Source organism: Ostrea edulis, chromosome 10 (genome assembly GCF_947568905.1).
Source record: "Ostrea edulis chromosome 10, xbOstEdul1.1, whole genome shotgun sequence".
In the NCBI taxonomy this organism is placed as follows: domain Eukaryota; kingdom Metazoa; phylum Mollusca; class Bivalvia; order Ostreida; family Ostreidae; genus Ostrea; species Ostrea edulis.
The window spans coordinates 11,866,738-11,883,119 of NC_079173.1; the positions used below are offsets into that span (position 1 = coordinate 11,866,738).

The following is a 16,382-nucleotide window of genomic DNA, read 5'->3' on the forward strand; positions in this document are numbered from 1 at the left end:
GTCAACTAAAAATAATGTTTGAGAAACGTGGCATTGTTATGCGGCGTGAGAAATGGAAAATGAAGATCAATTCCAAAAAAGGGCTGTAACGATTCCTCAGCGCATCATCGTATTATAATTAACGAGATTATCATAATTAACGAAATTGTTTCTTCCTTAATTTATTCTTTATGTGTGCCAGGCGTCTGTGCCTCCTAACTAAACATAACTCCACGCATGATGAATGTGAAGAAAATTGTCATTTATTAACTCAATAAATGACAAAATGTAAACGTATATACACAGAATCACTAAACTAGTGAAGGAGACGCATAAATCGTTAATCACATCAAGGGTAAAAGTTACAAGTACAAAATGACCAGACTTTTTTTGACTAGATGGAATTTGAGACAGAGTTATACCTCTAACTTATGGCAGGTCAAGAATACAAAAAATCAAAAAGTAACGGATTTCAATTATATGTATCATTGACAATAACAACGTGTAAAATGTACAGGAAAAAAACAATCTTCGACCACAGGGACATCTTATCCGCTCTGTTCTCTATCATATATATATATATAAGATGCCCCTGTGCTTCGACCTGCTACAATCATGATTCCATACTACAAAATAGACTACTACATACTACTACAAAATAGACTATCACATACTACCGAAAACAAAAATACATCCATATGGGGCAATTCCCACTCGTAACATAGCAGACAGGCTAAATGTTACAAACTCACACTGGATGGCTTGTTACCGCCCCATTTTCCTGAATTTATTCTACTATTTTTGTTAGAGGTAAAGATGTACACGTTGATTATTGATATTTATCGTGTTCTTCGTAGTTTGTTAAAGACGCGGGTTGAGTCGGGATATTTTAGGTGTAAATCACCAACAGTGTCGTGGCCTTTTAAAATCCAGAATTATCACATAATCAACGATCAGTTCCTTCTAGTACGCGTTAATGCTGTGCAGACAGTTTAACTTGAAGAGCCGTAACTCGAAAATACTTGCAGGAACTGATCGCTGATTATTATGTGTTAAATTCCAATTGGATGCCAATACTGAGCCGATTTTTTACATTATATATATATACAGTGTCGTGGCCTTTTCAGTGCTTTTATAAATTTCTTTACTGGCCTTGTCTCTTCTCAGATCCGACACTTTAAGAAAGTAGGGTGTTGTTAGGTTTTCGTGCTTTTATATATATATATATATATATATATATATATATATATATATATATATATATATTCATATTCTTATTCATGTGCATCAAAATTTGAGAGTGGAAAAAGCTTACATGAAGCAATTCACAATTAAATGGGGCAACGCTAAACAGGTGCTTACTGGTTGGTGGGTAACTAAAATACCTATTAGATATTAAATAGCTCATCACTAGTTTCTAGGAATACATTGCCACGTTACACCTGTCGTACGAAACAAATACCGTCGTCAAATTGACAACGAATGATGTGAATTATTAAATGCTGCTTCGAGACCGAACATCAGTATTAACAGGAAGTCATATTCTGAATTTCAGATGAAAAGAAAATCTTTCAATAGATAGCTGAAAATTAGTTTGATGATTGATATTTTGCGCACATCAAAATTTACTGCTAATTAAACCTGAAAGATATTAACATGTAGATTGACTGTTTTGGGAACCTACTTGCATTGGTCTAAGCTAATACGCAACTTACTAGAAGGAAACGGGGGGATGATATCGGTAAAACAGTACAACAAAATTTGCCGTATACTTTAGGTAGTTTGTATTTTTGTGCATATATATTGTACATCTGTAATTGTAGGGGATCAGCATATTGAAATACCATTTTGCATTGTGTGCTTAGCTGTTAGTCTGATCCCCATAAGGGTAGATATATTTTCCACCATTTTCGTCATTTTCAATAAATGACATCTTTCATCTCTACATTGGTGTTTATTTGATTGGTCTTTACTCAGCAAAAACAGAGCTGCGGTGAGATAGTGCAGCATGAAGAAACTTGTATCACGTAACGTAACTTGGCAATCACCTCATGGCGATATTCTACTTCAAATGTCTTTAAATAATTAAGGTTGTTTTTCTGATCGCAGTTTTTCCGTCTGTCGGTCAATATTTCCCAGGTTGGATAACTTGTTCAAATTAATTATTCATTAATATGCAAATCATTCCTGTATTAAGAAAATCCAGTGGAAAAGGCACCCCTCCCTTCTTGAAGAGATAGTACGTATTCCAAATGGGACCGAGTCGAACAATATGGTTAGATAAGACAGTGACCTCTGTGATCTAAATGTTTTAAAGTTGTTTAAAGTAGTATCCCGTTTCCATTGTTTTTTTTTTGCTATTCCACTTTGTAATGATAAGTATTTCCTCAGGGATGTACTGCGGTTGTAGACTATTTGTGTATGAATACATAACTATTTGATATTTGATAAAATGAATACGTCTATTTCAACGGCTGTCAATTCCGACAAAAATAAAAGTAAAATGGAAACAAAAAATATTTTTCACTACAACTAATTTACAAAAGCTGATAACAAACAAATTGTCTACATGTTGGAATGATCGAGTGTAATATGGGGAAATAGAAAAGTCTGTTCAGAACGAGCGTAAAGACCTGAACTAAATAAATCTTACGCTGAATAAAGTAAAAAACAAAGAACCCATTTAGCGATGTTTTATTTAGACGCTAAATAGAATAAATGTAATACGTTTACAGTACATGTGCATAAGATGCAGAGCAATACGATCACCCAAGTGGGTTTATAATACGGGTCTGTAATACGGATGTATATTTAATTGCTGTTACAAAATTTAGAAATTCATTTCAAAATTAAGGATGATCTCCATCACGCATAGCTCTAATCCTTAGACGAATTTGACTCCACTTTTTTGGCACACTGTTTTCCCCTAAAATAGCTCTAAAACGTCATTGTTATTTCGGATTTCAAACATTTCGGTTGAGCATCACTGAAGAGACATTATTTTTCGAAATGCGCATCTGGGATAATTCGTTACGTTATGTACATGTATGTAGGTTGATTGATTGAATATTGTCCTCAGTACCCCTTTCTTGTCGTATAGAGGCGACTATCCATATGAGCCTCCATGTTCTAAGGCCGAAAGCGCCGAGCATAGGCCTAAATTATGCAGCCCTTCACCGGCAATGTTGACGTCTCCATAAGAGTGAAAAAATGGTTAAACAATATACAACCAACAAAGCAACCTTTTCCTTAAAACAATAAAAGTTGCCCGTAAGAAGAGACAGTTCTGAAGCTCAAACAGTATTTGAGATTGTATTGTTACAGACAGACGGATGGACATGCCTAAATCATTAGACCCCGCATTTGCGAAATCTGTAGAGAAAATCACAATACGATAGCGTATACAATAAGTCAGAATGCACGGTCGTTCACATCACGTCAGTTTCAAGATTGAAATTGACATTTCAATAAAAATATAACTGCCCCCCACAATCTGAGCTTAAATCATCAGATTCTCTTGTTGTGAATGATGGTGGTTTCCTTTTCTGTTGTTTTGATAAGGTGAACATATTTGGTTTCCAAATCAGTAAGCGTGATATTTGATGTCACGGATTCGTGTAAGAATACATTTCTAATTGAAATTTAAATTGCATCTGCCCACTACTATCCCGCACTTCGTTGTTATATGTGATGTGACGATCCAATAAAATCAACTCTGTAGAGATTTAACATTTCTATTAAAAAAACTGTATGTAATTCTCATGAACCTTTGAGCTTTCACTGTTTGATTAATGGAAAAGAATTTGTTTTCCGATACGAGCGATGACAGAAATCAAACGTACTTTTCTAGTCAACATTAAAATTTTAATCTTCCGGAGCAAATGATTTGACAGATTGGATTGGTCTAAAAAAAAAAAATAAAAAAATCTGAAATTCATTGACCAACTCGAAAAGCAGTCCCATAAATATAACCGTAACGTGTATGTGTAGGAAATGAACGTAGGATATTTAGCTCTCAGAATTAATAATCCTGGAAATATATTGAGAGAAACGAAAGCATTTCAACACTTGATTTAATCTGTGAAAATATCCTCTTAACAGCTGGGTTAGTATTCTGGGGTCCGTCAAATCGTAAAGCACACGATACTCTACAATTACGTATCTTTGCCGTCTCTTGTGTACGTCACGAGGTCGTAAAATTGCGACAAAGAACGTTTAACGGTATCCCCATCTCCTAAAGAAGCTCATCCTAGACAGCAGAAATGTTCGAGCAGGGAAATATCGTCACCTGCACTTCTTCTTTCCATTCCTTTAAGGAATAAAATCACATTATGGATAGCCAGAATCGTCAACCATTCCTAGATTTATGATCATTAAAAGATGGAAAATGAGACATTTTTATTCATTTGTTTCACGTTCAGCATCATATTGCGCTTAATATATGGTTTTCAAAGGATATGTGATTGAAGACAGAACAGAATGAAGTCCATAAATATCTATTGCAGTCTTTTAAGGTCCACCTTTGACCCAGGCCTGCAAATGAAATACTGAAGCAGTTAATGCACATTACACACAGAAAGTGGAGGACTTTATAGTTGAAGGAATTTGATGCATACTTGTATGATGCAAATGGGTATTCAAGATTGAAATGTTTCAAAATCCATCTATGAATTGCTAGTTGTGAAGAGCTGATACGGACATTTTAGTTAATCATATATATATATATATATATATATATATATATATATATATATATTAGTGTAAAGAAATATATAAAGAAGAATTGTAGACTTGCAAGATAATGATTATTTAATCACCAAAATTACATATATTCATTTGCCTGCTTTGAGATTAACGTCGAAAGATAAGGGCCCTTTTCTAATGACGCCAGTCACACATATATATATATATATAGAGAGAGAGAGAGAGAGAGAGAGAGAGAGAGAGAGAGAGAGAGAGAGAGAGAGAGGTGGTTTTATTTGCCCTAAATAAGATAAGAAGTCCAGTAAAAACTGAAGATCCGCTAGGCGGCTGACACAAAAGGCTAGCATGACTTTTTCGCTTCGTTTGTTAATTTATTTCCTTGTTTTATGTCCCCTCGAGAATATTTTACTCGCATTGAGACGTCACCAGCTGTAGGTGAAGTACCTATACTTACAGGTAGCGCTTACAGCAGTATCAGTGAGGGTTCTTTAACGTACCAACGTCTGCCGCGACACGAGACCTCCGTCTCTAAGGTTCCATAACTCACTTCTAAATTTACTACCTATGAAATCCTCTGAGGTTTGACGCGGCCATGGCACGATTGGGGTTCTAACAGGATTTCCCGGTCACGAAGCAAACGCTCTACCATTGAGCGATCACGTAATAGTTACGAGATACAACTGTTTATACTATCTGTGAAGATGTGTAATTCCTCTCTGTATTATGGAGGCTATGTAGTCAATTATGGAAAGAATAAATGGTATTAACCTTTTGGTATTTAACACCGAGAAGATTGAAAACGTGAAGATGACGAACAGTGATCAATCCTGTAAATCGTATAAAGAATACAAAATTAAGAATAGGGCAAACACGAATCCCTGGATAATACACTGTAGACAGGATCACATGCCTAGGAGGAGCCATGAACCTTGTACAAAAACTGTGAAATTCATAGACGCAGGGTTCATGCCCTAGGGTGAAGATAAATTATATTATAATGCACATCTTCGAAAATCTTTACTTCTGGACATGCCTGCATAGTTATAATGGACATTGGGCCCTCTAACCATTTAAATCACTTACATTTCATTAAAATTTTTGCATTATTACAATGAGCAATATACCCTTTCCGAGTTGCCCAATAGCTCTTTTCCTTTGTTGAACTCTTTCGCACAGTGAGACGCAAAACATGTTTTTGTCCACATGCGGTGGGTACAAATGTTTATCGTTTCCTTCATGTGTTGCCTAACGGATGATTACCATACATCGTGCAACCACCCAAACTGCAGATACACACATATTTAGTAAGTTAATGAGTATTTGATATTAAAAGAGCTCAAAACAAAAATCGCTAATCACCATCTTTCTTTGATAAAAGTATCACTCATGCAGAAGAGGAAATGGATAATAATTTCATATTTAATCTAATGACCTAATTCAAACAAATATTATTCTTGATATGGTCAGCTTAACGTATACCTACGGCTGATAAAAACAAAATTTACGCTTTCAGAACTTTTATCCTTATTTACATAGCCAGTCTATAATATATGTATTACATCTTGTACCCACCCAAGCGTTCAACACAATACTGAATGTACCTCCATCACAGGAGAGCTGATATCTCGATGTTGCATATTATCCTTCTACCAAAAACTGAATTCATGTTCAATGATTAAGGAGTAATTTCTGGTCCCAGGATAGGACTGCGCTGCTCAGATATTCCCTCAAGAGTTTCTTCTTTATTCCTGTACCTCAAGTAAACTAACTATATGCATCTTTTTGAGCATTGGGTTTTCTTCAAAGGTACTACATGTAAATATTCAAGAGTTTTGGGTCCTAGAAAAAAATTGCCGAATGATAGATTAATATGTTATTGCATTTTTAATGATTTTTAAAATGCCCTGCCACGAGTCAATGGAAATTGAACTTATTTATTTTGAAAAGGTTTATTGGGAAGTTTGTTTGGGTTGATAGATCAAGGAATATTATTTCTTCCGTGTTTTAGAATATTTACTCCTACGCACAGTAAAGTGTCTCGTTTTGGAAAAAGAAAGGATTAACAGTGTTTTCAAATACTAGATATCATGTTGGTTGGGTAGGTCTTGGATTTTGTTATGTAGTGACGAGTTGTTATAATATTTTAACTCTTGCAGCATGGAATGTTACGTCTTTCGCGCATATATCGTATTTTTATGATTCGATTCTTTGCGAACTTTGTAGAGGCAACATCAAAATAGAATCACTTGATGAACTACGAATTTTTTTTATTTATTTTTTTATTTTAGAAAATGCTGGTTAAGTATTTAGCACATGTATCATTTAGAACTAATTTATCTACGCTGGGTGTAAAATTACGCCCTTTTTTGTTTTTCCCGATATGCTCTGAAATTAAAAAGTTGAATATATTCAGCTCGAATTATCTCAAAGTGGCGTTATTTGTTACTTGAGTAATCTAACAGTGAATCATACGGGTTCTAACCAGGGACTACGTCACACATAGCTGTCAAATATCAAAACTGAAGGAACCTGTGTCAATGTGTGGGGATGAAAAGATATTGCAATTTTTCTAAGCATACCTCTTACAGCCATTTCGCTGTGATTTGATAAACTTGCTCTCCTATAGAAGAATTGTAAACCACCAATTCTGTATGATATATAGTTACATGTATCACAGTATATCTGTCATCAAGTACAAAATATGAAATGGAGAAGTATATAATGTACATGTACATACACAGGTGACCATTAAAGTCCACGGGCCTTAAGTTCTTCTTAATACCTACCCTTACAATTCTTTTAAATTTGATATGAGGCATTTCTGGGAAAAGGGGGGGGGGGGAATAAATGGTAAATGTCAAGTTTCCTGCACCCCGGGGCGTTAGGGACAGGACAACAATTGACCAATTTTTAACGACATTCAGTTTCTACAACTGCGTATCTGTGAGGAAAAACAAATTGCATTGTCATGTAGAACCGGAAGACCTTTACATATGTACCAAAGTTGTCGAGAGAAGACATCCTGCTCTATACTACTACTGGATCCTAGAATATACCTTAAATATACCGAACAGGAATATTATAGATTTCATAGCCTTTGGTGCAAGTGATACCTTTAACTAATACTCGGGTGACCGATATGGCCATTTGACCTCTTGTTGTTTTCTTAAAACATGATATAAGAAAATGAATTTAATGATCACTTCTTGGAGAACTACAATTCTGGAATTTGTCAAACCAGTGCATGTACAGTATGTAGGTTTCCCTTTGCAGTGGATCTGCACTTTACTTCGTTCTTGTCAAAAAATCTGATCCCATGTGGGGTCTGAGCGGACCTGGGGCTGATACAGCTGACCTGCGAGCTATTTGTTTCACTACTTAACGGAAAAGTTCGAGCCATGTTCCGATTGTATACTAGGTTACAAGGTATAAACTAAACTGGGCCAAATTTCTCTTGTTTTAGGACAATTGCAAGAGTTAATGACTGTTAGTTTGGCTTGAATCTAAATCTCCCTCGAATATATTATTTTTAATTAAACATGGGGTTTAACCTATTTCTTCCTTTATCCTTGGCTATGTCAATTATGTTTTCGTCGACATCTTCGTAGAATTATGTACACTAAAAGAATTATTTCTCTCCTTTTCTGAATAAAAATCTCGTTGTTAACAAAATGAACAATTACTGTATTCCTGCTGAGACACTCGGAACTCACTAGGTGGCGATGTAATAATAAGTGGTTCATTTCCATAGCGAGGCCAATTTGCGTCTAAGACATGTACTTCTATTTCCGTTTAAAGTAACTTGTCGAATCGATAGGCTCCCAGGGGAACCGACATTGACGAACAGAGTATACACGAGAGCACCAACAAAATCACAGAAATTCATAACTCCCTGGTGTTGCCTATATCTTAATTACTTTTAACATGACATATTTGTACATTTCTAGAGGGCATACCTGTTAATATGTGCTTCAGCTATGATAAAAGTTTATAATTTAGAATTCCCTTTCCGTTCCTTTGTTTAATAAGACTTTGATGAGGACCGCAGACAATGTCATATATCTCGAAAAGTTGGATTCAGTGTCATTTTCATATTTTGATTTATTTGGATTTAATCAGCACCAAATAACGAGCCTTCCACGCACAATATATAACAATTTATCAATGCATTATGCGACGCTGATCACAAATTACCAGGAAATTGATCCGCATTATGTTACCGAGTATCGGTTAGTAAATGTAAACGCTTTACTGTTCCTGCCTGTGCATTTTCATTTCTACCTTATGTGATTTCATTCCCAATTTCATATCTTAGAGGGGTATATATAGTGGACAGTCTTGGTGCAGTTTGTCGATAGTTCAATTCTTACTACAATGCCAACAGCGGTCACGTGTCGATATTGGCACTGAAATACTGCCAAAACGGCGTAAAACCATAATCAATCAATCATATTAGTACGTAACAGTCGTTATCTGTAAAATGAAGATGACGAACAGTGATCAATTTCATAACTGCTACAAGGAATACAAAATAGAGAAATATGTAAACTATTGAGGTAAACTAAAATAAGAGCCTCATGGGACTTAACATAAGTTGACATGAGAGTATTACAGGTCCCTGATGTTGAAAGAATCTTCCATTCAAAAACAATATTACAGGTTCCTGAAGTTGAGAGAATCTTCCATTCAAAAACAATATTACAAGTTCCTGAAGTTGAGAGAATCTTCCATTCAAAAACAATATTACAGGTTCCTGAAGTTGAGAGAATCCTCCATTCAAAAACAATATTACAGGTTCCTGAAGTTGAGAGAATCTTCCATTCAAAAACAACATTACAGGTTCCTGAAGTTGAGAGAATCTTCCATTCAAAAATAATATTACAGGTCCCTGATGTTGAGAGAATCTTCCATTCAAAAACAATATTACAGGTTCCTGAAGTTGAGAGAATCTTCCATTCAAAAACAATATTACAAGTTCCTGAAGTTGAGAGAATCTTCCATTCAAAAACAATATTACAGGTTCCTGAAGTTGAGAGAATCTTCCATTCAAAAACAATATTACAGGTTCCTGAAGTTGAGAGAATCTTCCATTCAAAAACAATATTACAAGTTCCTGAAGTTGAGATAATCTTCCATTCAAAAACAATATTACAGGTTCCTGAAGTTGAGAGAATCTTCCATTCAAAAACAACATTACAGGTTCAAGAAGTTGAGAGAATCTTCCATTCAAAAACAATATTACAGGTTCAAGAAGTTGAGAGAATCTTCCATTCAAAAACGATATTACAGGTTCAAGAAGTTGAGAAAATCTTCCATTCAAAAACAATATTACAGGTTCAAGAAGTTGAGAGAATCTTCCATTCAAAAACAATATTACAGGTTCCTGATGTTGAGAGAATCTTTCATTCAAGCTCTGAGAAACTCATGTCGTCATGTTTTTGTGATCGGCCACCCCAGATACCATGGGATTGTCCTGACGTATTCATCTGCGCGCGCATAAGGCCACACTACAGGTCCTTTCATGTCTGTAATAGGTAAACAACTTTAAAAGAAAATTGATTGCACTTTGAACAGTCGGTTGATCAACCCCCCCCCCCCCCCAGAAATATTTACATCACGAAAATTTTCCAAAATCAACATCAAAACGTATGACTTTTTGACACTTTATACGAGCATTCCTGACAATTCATTTATAATTACTTGTCTTTTATTACATAAAACACAACAAACATATCTCATACCATAGCATACAAATCGCAAATCACCATACCATTTAATTCGACATACATGTACCATATCATATAAATTGCATATTACCATACCATTTAATTCGACATATTATAGCATAGCATTGCTGATATTTCTCGGGAACAATAGGAGTATTTACGAAACGACAATATTCTATTTATATCTGGTTAATCGATCATTTACTACATCATGAAGACTTCCTTTTGTCAAATTTAGGTAATCAATTATTTTCAAAGTCTGGAAGGGGCCTCCGTGGCCAAGTGGTTAGAGCATCGCGCTCAAAATTACATGACCTCTCACCTCTGTCGGCGCGGGTTCGAATCCCGCTCGCGCCAGAAAGTGAGAAAGTTTCCCAGTTTACTTTCGGAAGGTCGGTGGTCTCTTCCCAGGTACATCTGGGTATCTGGGTTCTCTCTCCACCAATAACAGGTTAGGTAAGACGCATTGCGTCAGTCTGTCAGTACCATTTGTGCCAGATGCAAAAAAACTACATAAAACACATGTAAAGCTAGTATCATCAAAACACATGTACAGCTAGGATCATCAAAAACGCACGTAAAGCTAGGATCATCAAAACACATGTTTAGCTAGGATCATCAAAAACGCATGTAAAGCTAGGATTATCAAACACATATCTAAAGCTGAGATCATCAAAAACGCATCTAAAGCTAGGATTATCAAAAACACAACTAAAGCTAGGATCATCAAAAACGCATGTAAAGCTAGGATTATCAATAACACATCTAAAGCTAGGATAATCAAAAACGCATGTAAAGCTAGGATCATCAAACACACATCTAAAGCTAGGATCATCAAACACACATCTAAAGCTAGGATTATCAAACACATATCTAAAGCTGAGATCATCAAAAACGCATCTAAAGCTAGGATTATCAAAAACACAACTAAAGCTAGGATCATCAAAAACGCATGTAAAGCTAGGATTATCAATAACACATCTAAAGCTAGGATAATCAAAAACGCATGTAAAGCTAGGATCATCAAACACACGTCTAAAGCTAGGATCATCAAACACACATCTAAAGCTAGGATCATCAAAAACGCATCTAAAGCTAGGATTATCAAAAACACAACTAAAGCTAGGATCATCAAAAACGCATATAAAGCTAGGATCACCAACCACACATCTAAAGCTAGGATCATTAAAAACGCACGTAAAGCGAGGATCATCAAAAACACATATAAAGCTAGGATCATCAAAAACACACGTAAAGCAAATATCAAATTTGATATATATTCCTACAGGTAATGACTTAATGAAAAAATGTATCGTTTTTCAAGGTCATAAGGTAAAAGATCAAGGTCAAATATACGATTTTCACGCACAAAATACTGCATATAGAAACAGAAAAAATAAGGCTAGGATAATTAAACTTGGTACACACAATTAACTATTATAGACGGGTTGTATTATGGTACACACAATTTAGTATTATAGACGGGTTGTATTATGGTACACACAATTAACTATTATAGACGGGTTGTATTATGGTATGGGGCAGTGTTTCTGTATGGTCATCCATCAGCATCTTATAGAAAGTAGTAATAGTAAAGCTAGACTATTACACCTGGCAGGTACCCCCCCCCACCACCACCACCACCACCACACACACACATCCGGTGAGAAGAATATGACTGTTAAAAGTGTACATGTATTTATAAGGTCAAAGATCATACTTTCATGGGTAATCACAAAAGGAAAACAGTACTAATAAGGCTAGAATCATCAATCAAACTTGGTGAAAATAATTTCTCCATTCACTGTCAGAGTGCTTTTTTTTCTAGTTTTTTTTTATTACTAAGCAGTGCTTCAATGGGATTATAATTTTTCTTTAACGAATATTGCATTACTGAATATATTGGCCGTATTTTGCATTGAGTGTGTTAGTCTAGTTTCCTTTATAATAGAGATTTGGAACTCTTCTGGAGAAGGAGATGCTATTCCTCAAAGGTCATAGCATGTCATATCATACATCCACATGTATGTACCATAGCATACATTGTACGAATTTATACTAAAGCATACTATACAAGTCTTATACAATTAAAATCCCATACCACATCACAGAATAGACACGCAAAACAAACAATGGAATAACTATGTACATACATATGTAGGTAAAGTATGCTTATCTGCAATATTGCATGTTCTTATACAAATTTATACTAAAAGTTTGAATTCTTAACAGATCACGTGGATCACATAAAGAATCTGATTGGTGTAGACCACCTCGGTATTGGGGGCGACTACGATGGAATCCCAACGTAAGTTCTAGGACAAGGTTGTATGATATACAAATGGAAATTATGTTAATCCTATGTATGCAAGGCGAAGATAACGAACAGTAATCAATCTCATAACTCCCATAAGCAATACAAAATAGATAGTTGGGCCAACATGGAACCCTGGACACACCAGAGGTGGGATCAGGTGCCTAGGAGGAGTAAGCATCCCCTGTTGGCCGGTCACACCCGCCGTGAGCCCCATATCCTGATCAGGTAAACGGAGTTATCCGCAGTCAAAATCAGTGAGCCAAGAACGGCTTAACAATCGGTATATGATTGATTGTATCATATGTATAACGTGTATGGAAGATACGCTTTGGTCACGTGAGACACGTGAATGACCTACTGCAATCCTGTTTTTTCAGGCGTTGTTTGTTAACACTTAGGGTTTCAACTTTTTTAAATTCTTTTTTTTATTAATAAAGATAATACAAAATAAAGGCAAGCATGCGTGGAAAGGTTACCTAAAAGAAAGATCATGTTTAACCCGGAGAACTAACTCTATCCATGATAATACTGTGTTTCTGTAAATTACATTAAATATATAGTTTATTGAATTTATGAATGAAAGGTGAATATAACGACCAGTGATCAATCTCATAACTCCTATAAGCAATACAAAATGGAGCAATACAAATTGGGCAAACACGGACCCCTGGGTATATCAGAGGTGGGATCAGGTGTCTAGAAGGAGTAAGCATCCCCTGTTGACCTGTCGCACTTGCCATGAGCCATATATCTTGATGGGGTAAACGGAGTTATCCTTAGTCAAATCAGTGTGCCAAGAAAGGCCTAACAATCGGTATGAAATACGTCAAACAGCATTTGACTCAATGATAGGTTGTATTGGCAAACTAGATCGTTATAATGACCATTGAATTTGTGAAATGCTGATGTTAGGATTTGTGTAGTAATACCCTGAAACATTGAATTACCTAGCTTCTTTTACAGATATAATAATAATAATGCATTTTAGAGACCTGTACGCCATACTGAATCGGACGCTTTTTCAAAATCAATGAAAGCGCAGTATAGTTTTCTTTTGTGTTTCTTCAAAAAATCAAATACAAGAATTATGGTCTTGTGTTGAAATTTATTCGCGAAAGCCAGATCTCTGGATGACAAGTACCCGATTTGCTTCGTGTTTACTGTTTGAATTTAAATGAATTCTTGGAGCAAACCTTGCAAATTTTGAAAGTCTTGGTTATAATTTGCAACTTTTCATTTCTCCACTGATGCACTTGACTAAGTTGTTGTTTAAAAGCATTAATTGGCAAGGCAAAATTAATTAGAATGAACAAATTCCGGTGACGTAAATTGATGATAAGAACAGGATGCTGTTTCAAAATATTGATATCCACTATAATTGCTATGATACATGCAAGTGCAAATTGCTTTGAGATTCACTTAAAAATCTATAATTTCATCTTGGATGTTTTAGGTCGTCCGCGCTTAATCTTGCATGCCCTTTTGATTGTAACGTCAAATGCTTTTACGATTTCAAATACAGTATTTTCTCAGTCTTGTCAGATCTTTACAATCTCTTCAAAACCATTTTTTATTTTTGTGAAGTGACATGAAATGATTCTTTATGGGGGCTATAATAAGGAAATATATGTCTTAAATTTTAATGATCATCAATGCATTCAGAAGATATCGCATGTCTATGCCTGATACCATTATATTGGTTATGATACATGTAAATGCAATGTGGATTGAGAGTCACTCCAAAGACTACAATTTCAATGAGATGTTTTCAAGGTCGTCCGCGCTGAGTCGCAGTCATAAATGTTAAATATTTCCAATCTTGCAAATTACTTATACATGCTTCCAGCAAGAACGTGATATTGACAAGCTCTGTGACTTGTGGTCTTTTCAAATTATGTGTTATTTCAAATTACATGTATCTTGTACACCCACAGCACACCGGTTGGCCTGGAGGACGTGTCCAAATATCCGAATCTGTTTGCTGAACTAGTACACAGAGGGTGGACAACAGACGATCTTGAAAAATTGGCGGGAAGAAATCTCATAAGAGTTTTCAGAATGGCTGAAAAGGTAGCGTTATGTTTTGCAAAACAGAAAAAAAGTACAGGCCTGTCTGACATTTTATGTTAAATGATATGATGCTTACGCAATGTACTTGTTTATATAGAGCAATTATAGGTACCCGTTCTGTATCTATTTACACTAAACTGCAGTTTGAAATTTGTTTTGACTATTTTGAAGGTAAATTTGACAAAATGACTATGCTTAGAGTGACGTCATAATGTATACAATTTACTGATAGCTTTACTGATAAAATTTAGAAATTCATTTCAAAATTAAGGATTATCTCCCTCATGCATAGCTCTTATCCTTGGACGAATTCGGCTCCAGTTTTTTGGCACTCTAGTTTTCCTTTTAGCTCTTACAAGTTTATTGTTATTTCGAATTTCCAAAATTCGGGCTTGAGCATCACTGAAGAGACATTATTTGTCGAAATGCGCATCTGGTGCATCAAAATTGGCACCGTATAAGTTTTACATTACATCAATATTAATTGTTGTTAAGCATACAGGATCGTTTGTGAACATTATTCTTATTTAATGTCAAGTAAAGGCATGGTCGTGCGAGGATTTTCATTGCTTCAAGTAGCAGTTCACATAGTTTTCATATCTGTCTTAGTGATAAAGAATTTTTCGACATTTTGTTCCCAAATGCAAAGTATAACAGGTTTCACGGCATTATGTAGATTGATTTTTTCTGACCTAAAGTTATTCATATTTCCACTTTTTTATTTCATAATGGGCGGAAAACATTTTTGAAAACAATGAAATGCACACACACTGTACATGTATAGCATATCAGAGATGTTTGTCAGTTATCTGTTTCACTCAAACGGTATATAAAGAAGTATTAACATTTCCGTTATGCACAACTTTAGGTAGAGCTAAGAAATATTACAAATGTTCATTTGCAGACACTTTAAGAATAAATCACTTATTTCCAATATTGAATTATTCTTATAGGAACTGTTACTCAATGCCTAATCATATTTATGAAAGCAATATTTCATAAAAATAAGAATTAAAGAATATCATACACGAGATGGAAGTTTAGTAAAATTCATAACTGTATTTCAGGTTCGTGATCGATTGTCCTATCTTCCACCTTATGAGGCCGCTCTCCCGGTTGCACAGAGGAGAGGCAATTGTTCTACACTTATTGAATAGCAACGCGAAAACAGCAGTGACAAATGCCGGGCATGATTATTCCTGACACGGTTCAAAACAGCATGCGATTTTTGAATAATTCTGTATCATGTATCTACATCATTCCTCATTCTAGTTTCCCTTGGAGATTAACAGCGTACCGAAACATAACATAAACGCATATCAAGTATGTAAACAATGCATTAAATGGATTGCTGGATACTTAACCGAGTTGTGTTATTATATTTTCATCCTAAAAACATTCAGCTAATATAGAACGTTTTGAGATTGGGATGCAAATCCCAGTCCATGAATGGGCATCGTCTCCACGCAGTTTGGCCTGTATTAGCAGTGACCATATGGCCCCGTTTCTCTGAATTTATTTTACCTGCAGTAAGCTATGTTCAACGAGAGACTTCGCTGAATCAATTTACATTGCCCTCTTCAAGA

General features: G+C 35.4%; 1 protein-coding gene across 1 annotated transcript in view; it reads left to right on the forward strand.

Annotated features, from left to right (window-relative positions):
- LOC125666815 (dipeptidase 1-like) overlaps positions 1-16,159 on the forward strand; it is an 85,990-nt gene extending 69,831 nt beyond the window's left edge. The window contains exons 8-10 of the mRNA XM_048900110.2: positions 12,642-12,717; positions 14,661-14,796; positions 15,864-16,159. Of these exons, the coding sequence (XP_048756067.2) occupies positions 12,642-12,717; positions 14,661-14,796; positions 15,864-15,953 (302 nt within the window). The 3' untranslated portion in view covers positions 15,954-16,159. The remainder of the gene's footprint in view (positions 1-12,641; positions 12,718-14,660; positions 14,797-15,863) is intronic.
- Positions 16,160-16,382: the final 223 nt, after the last annotated feature.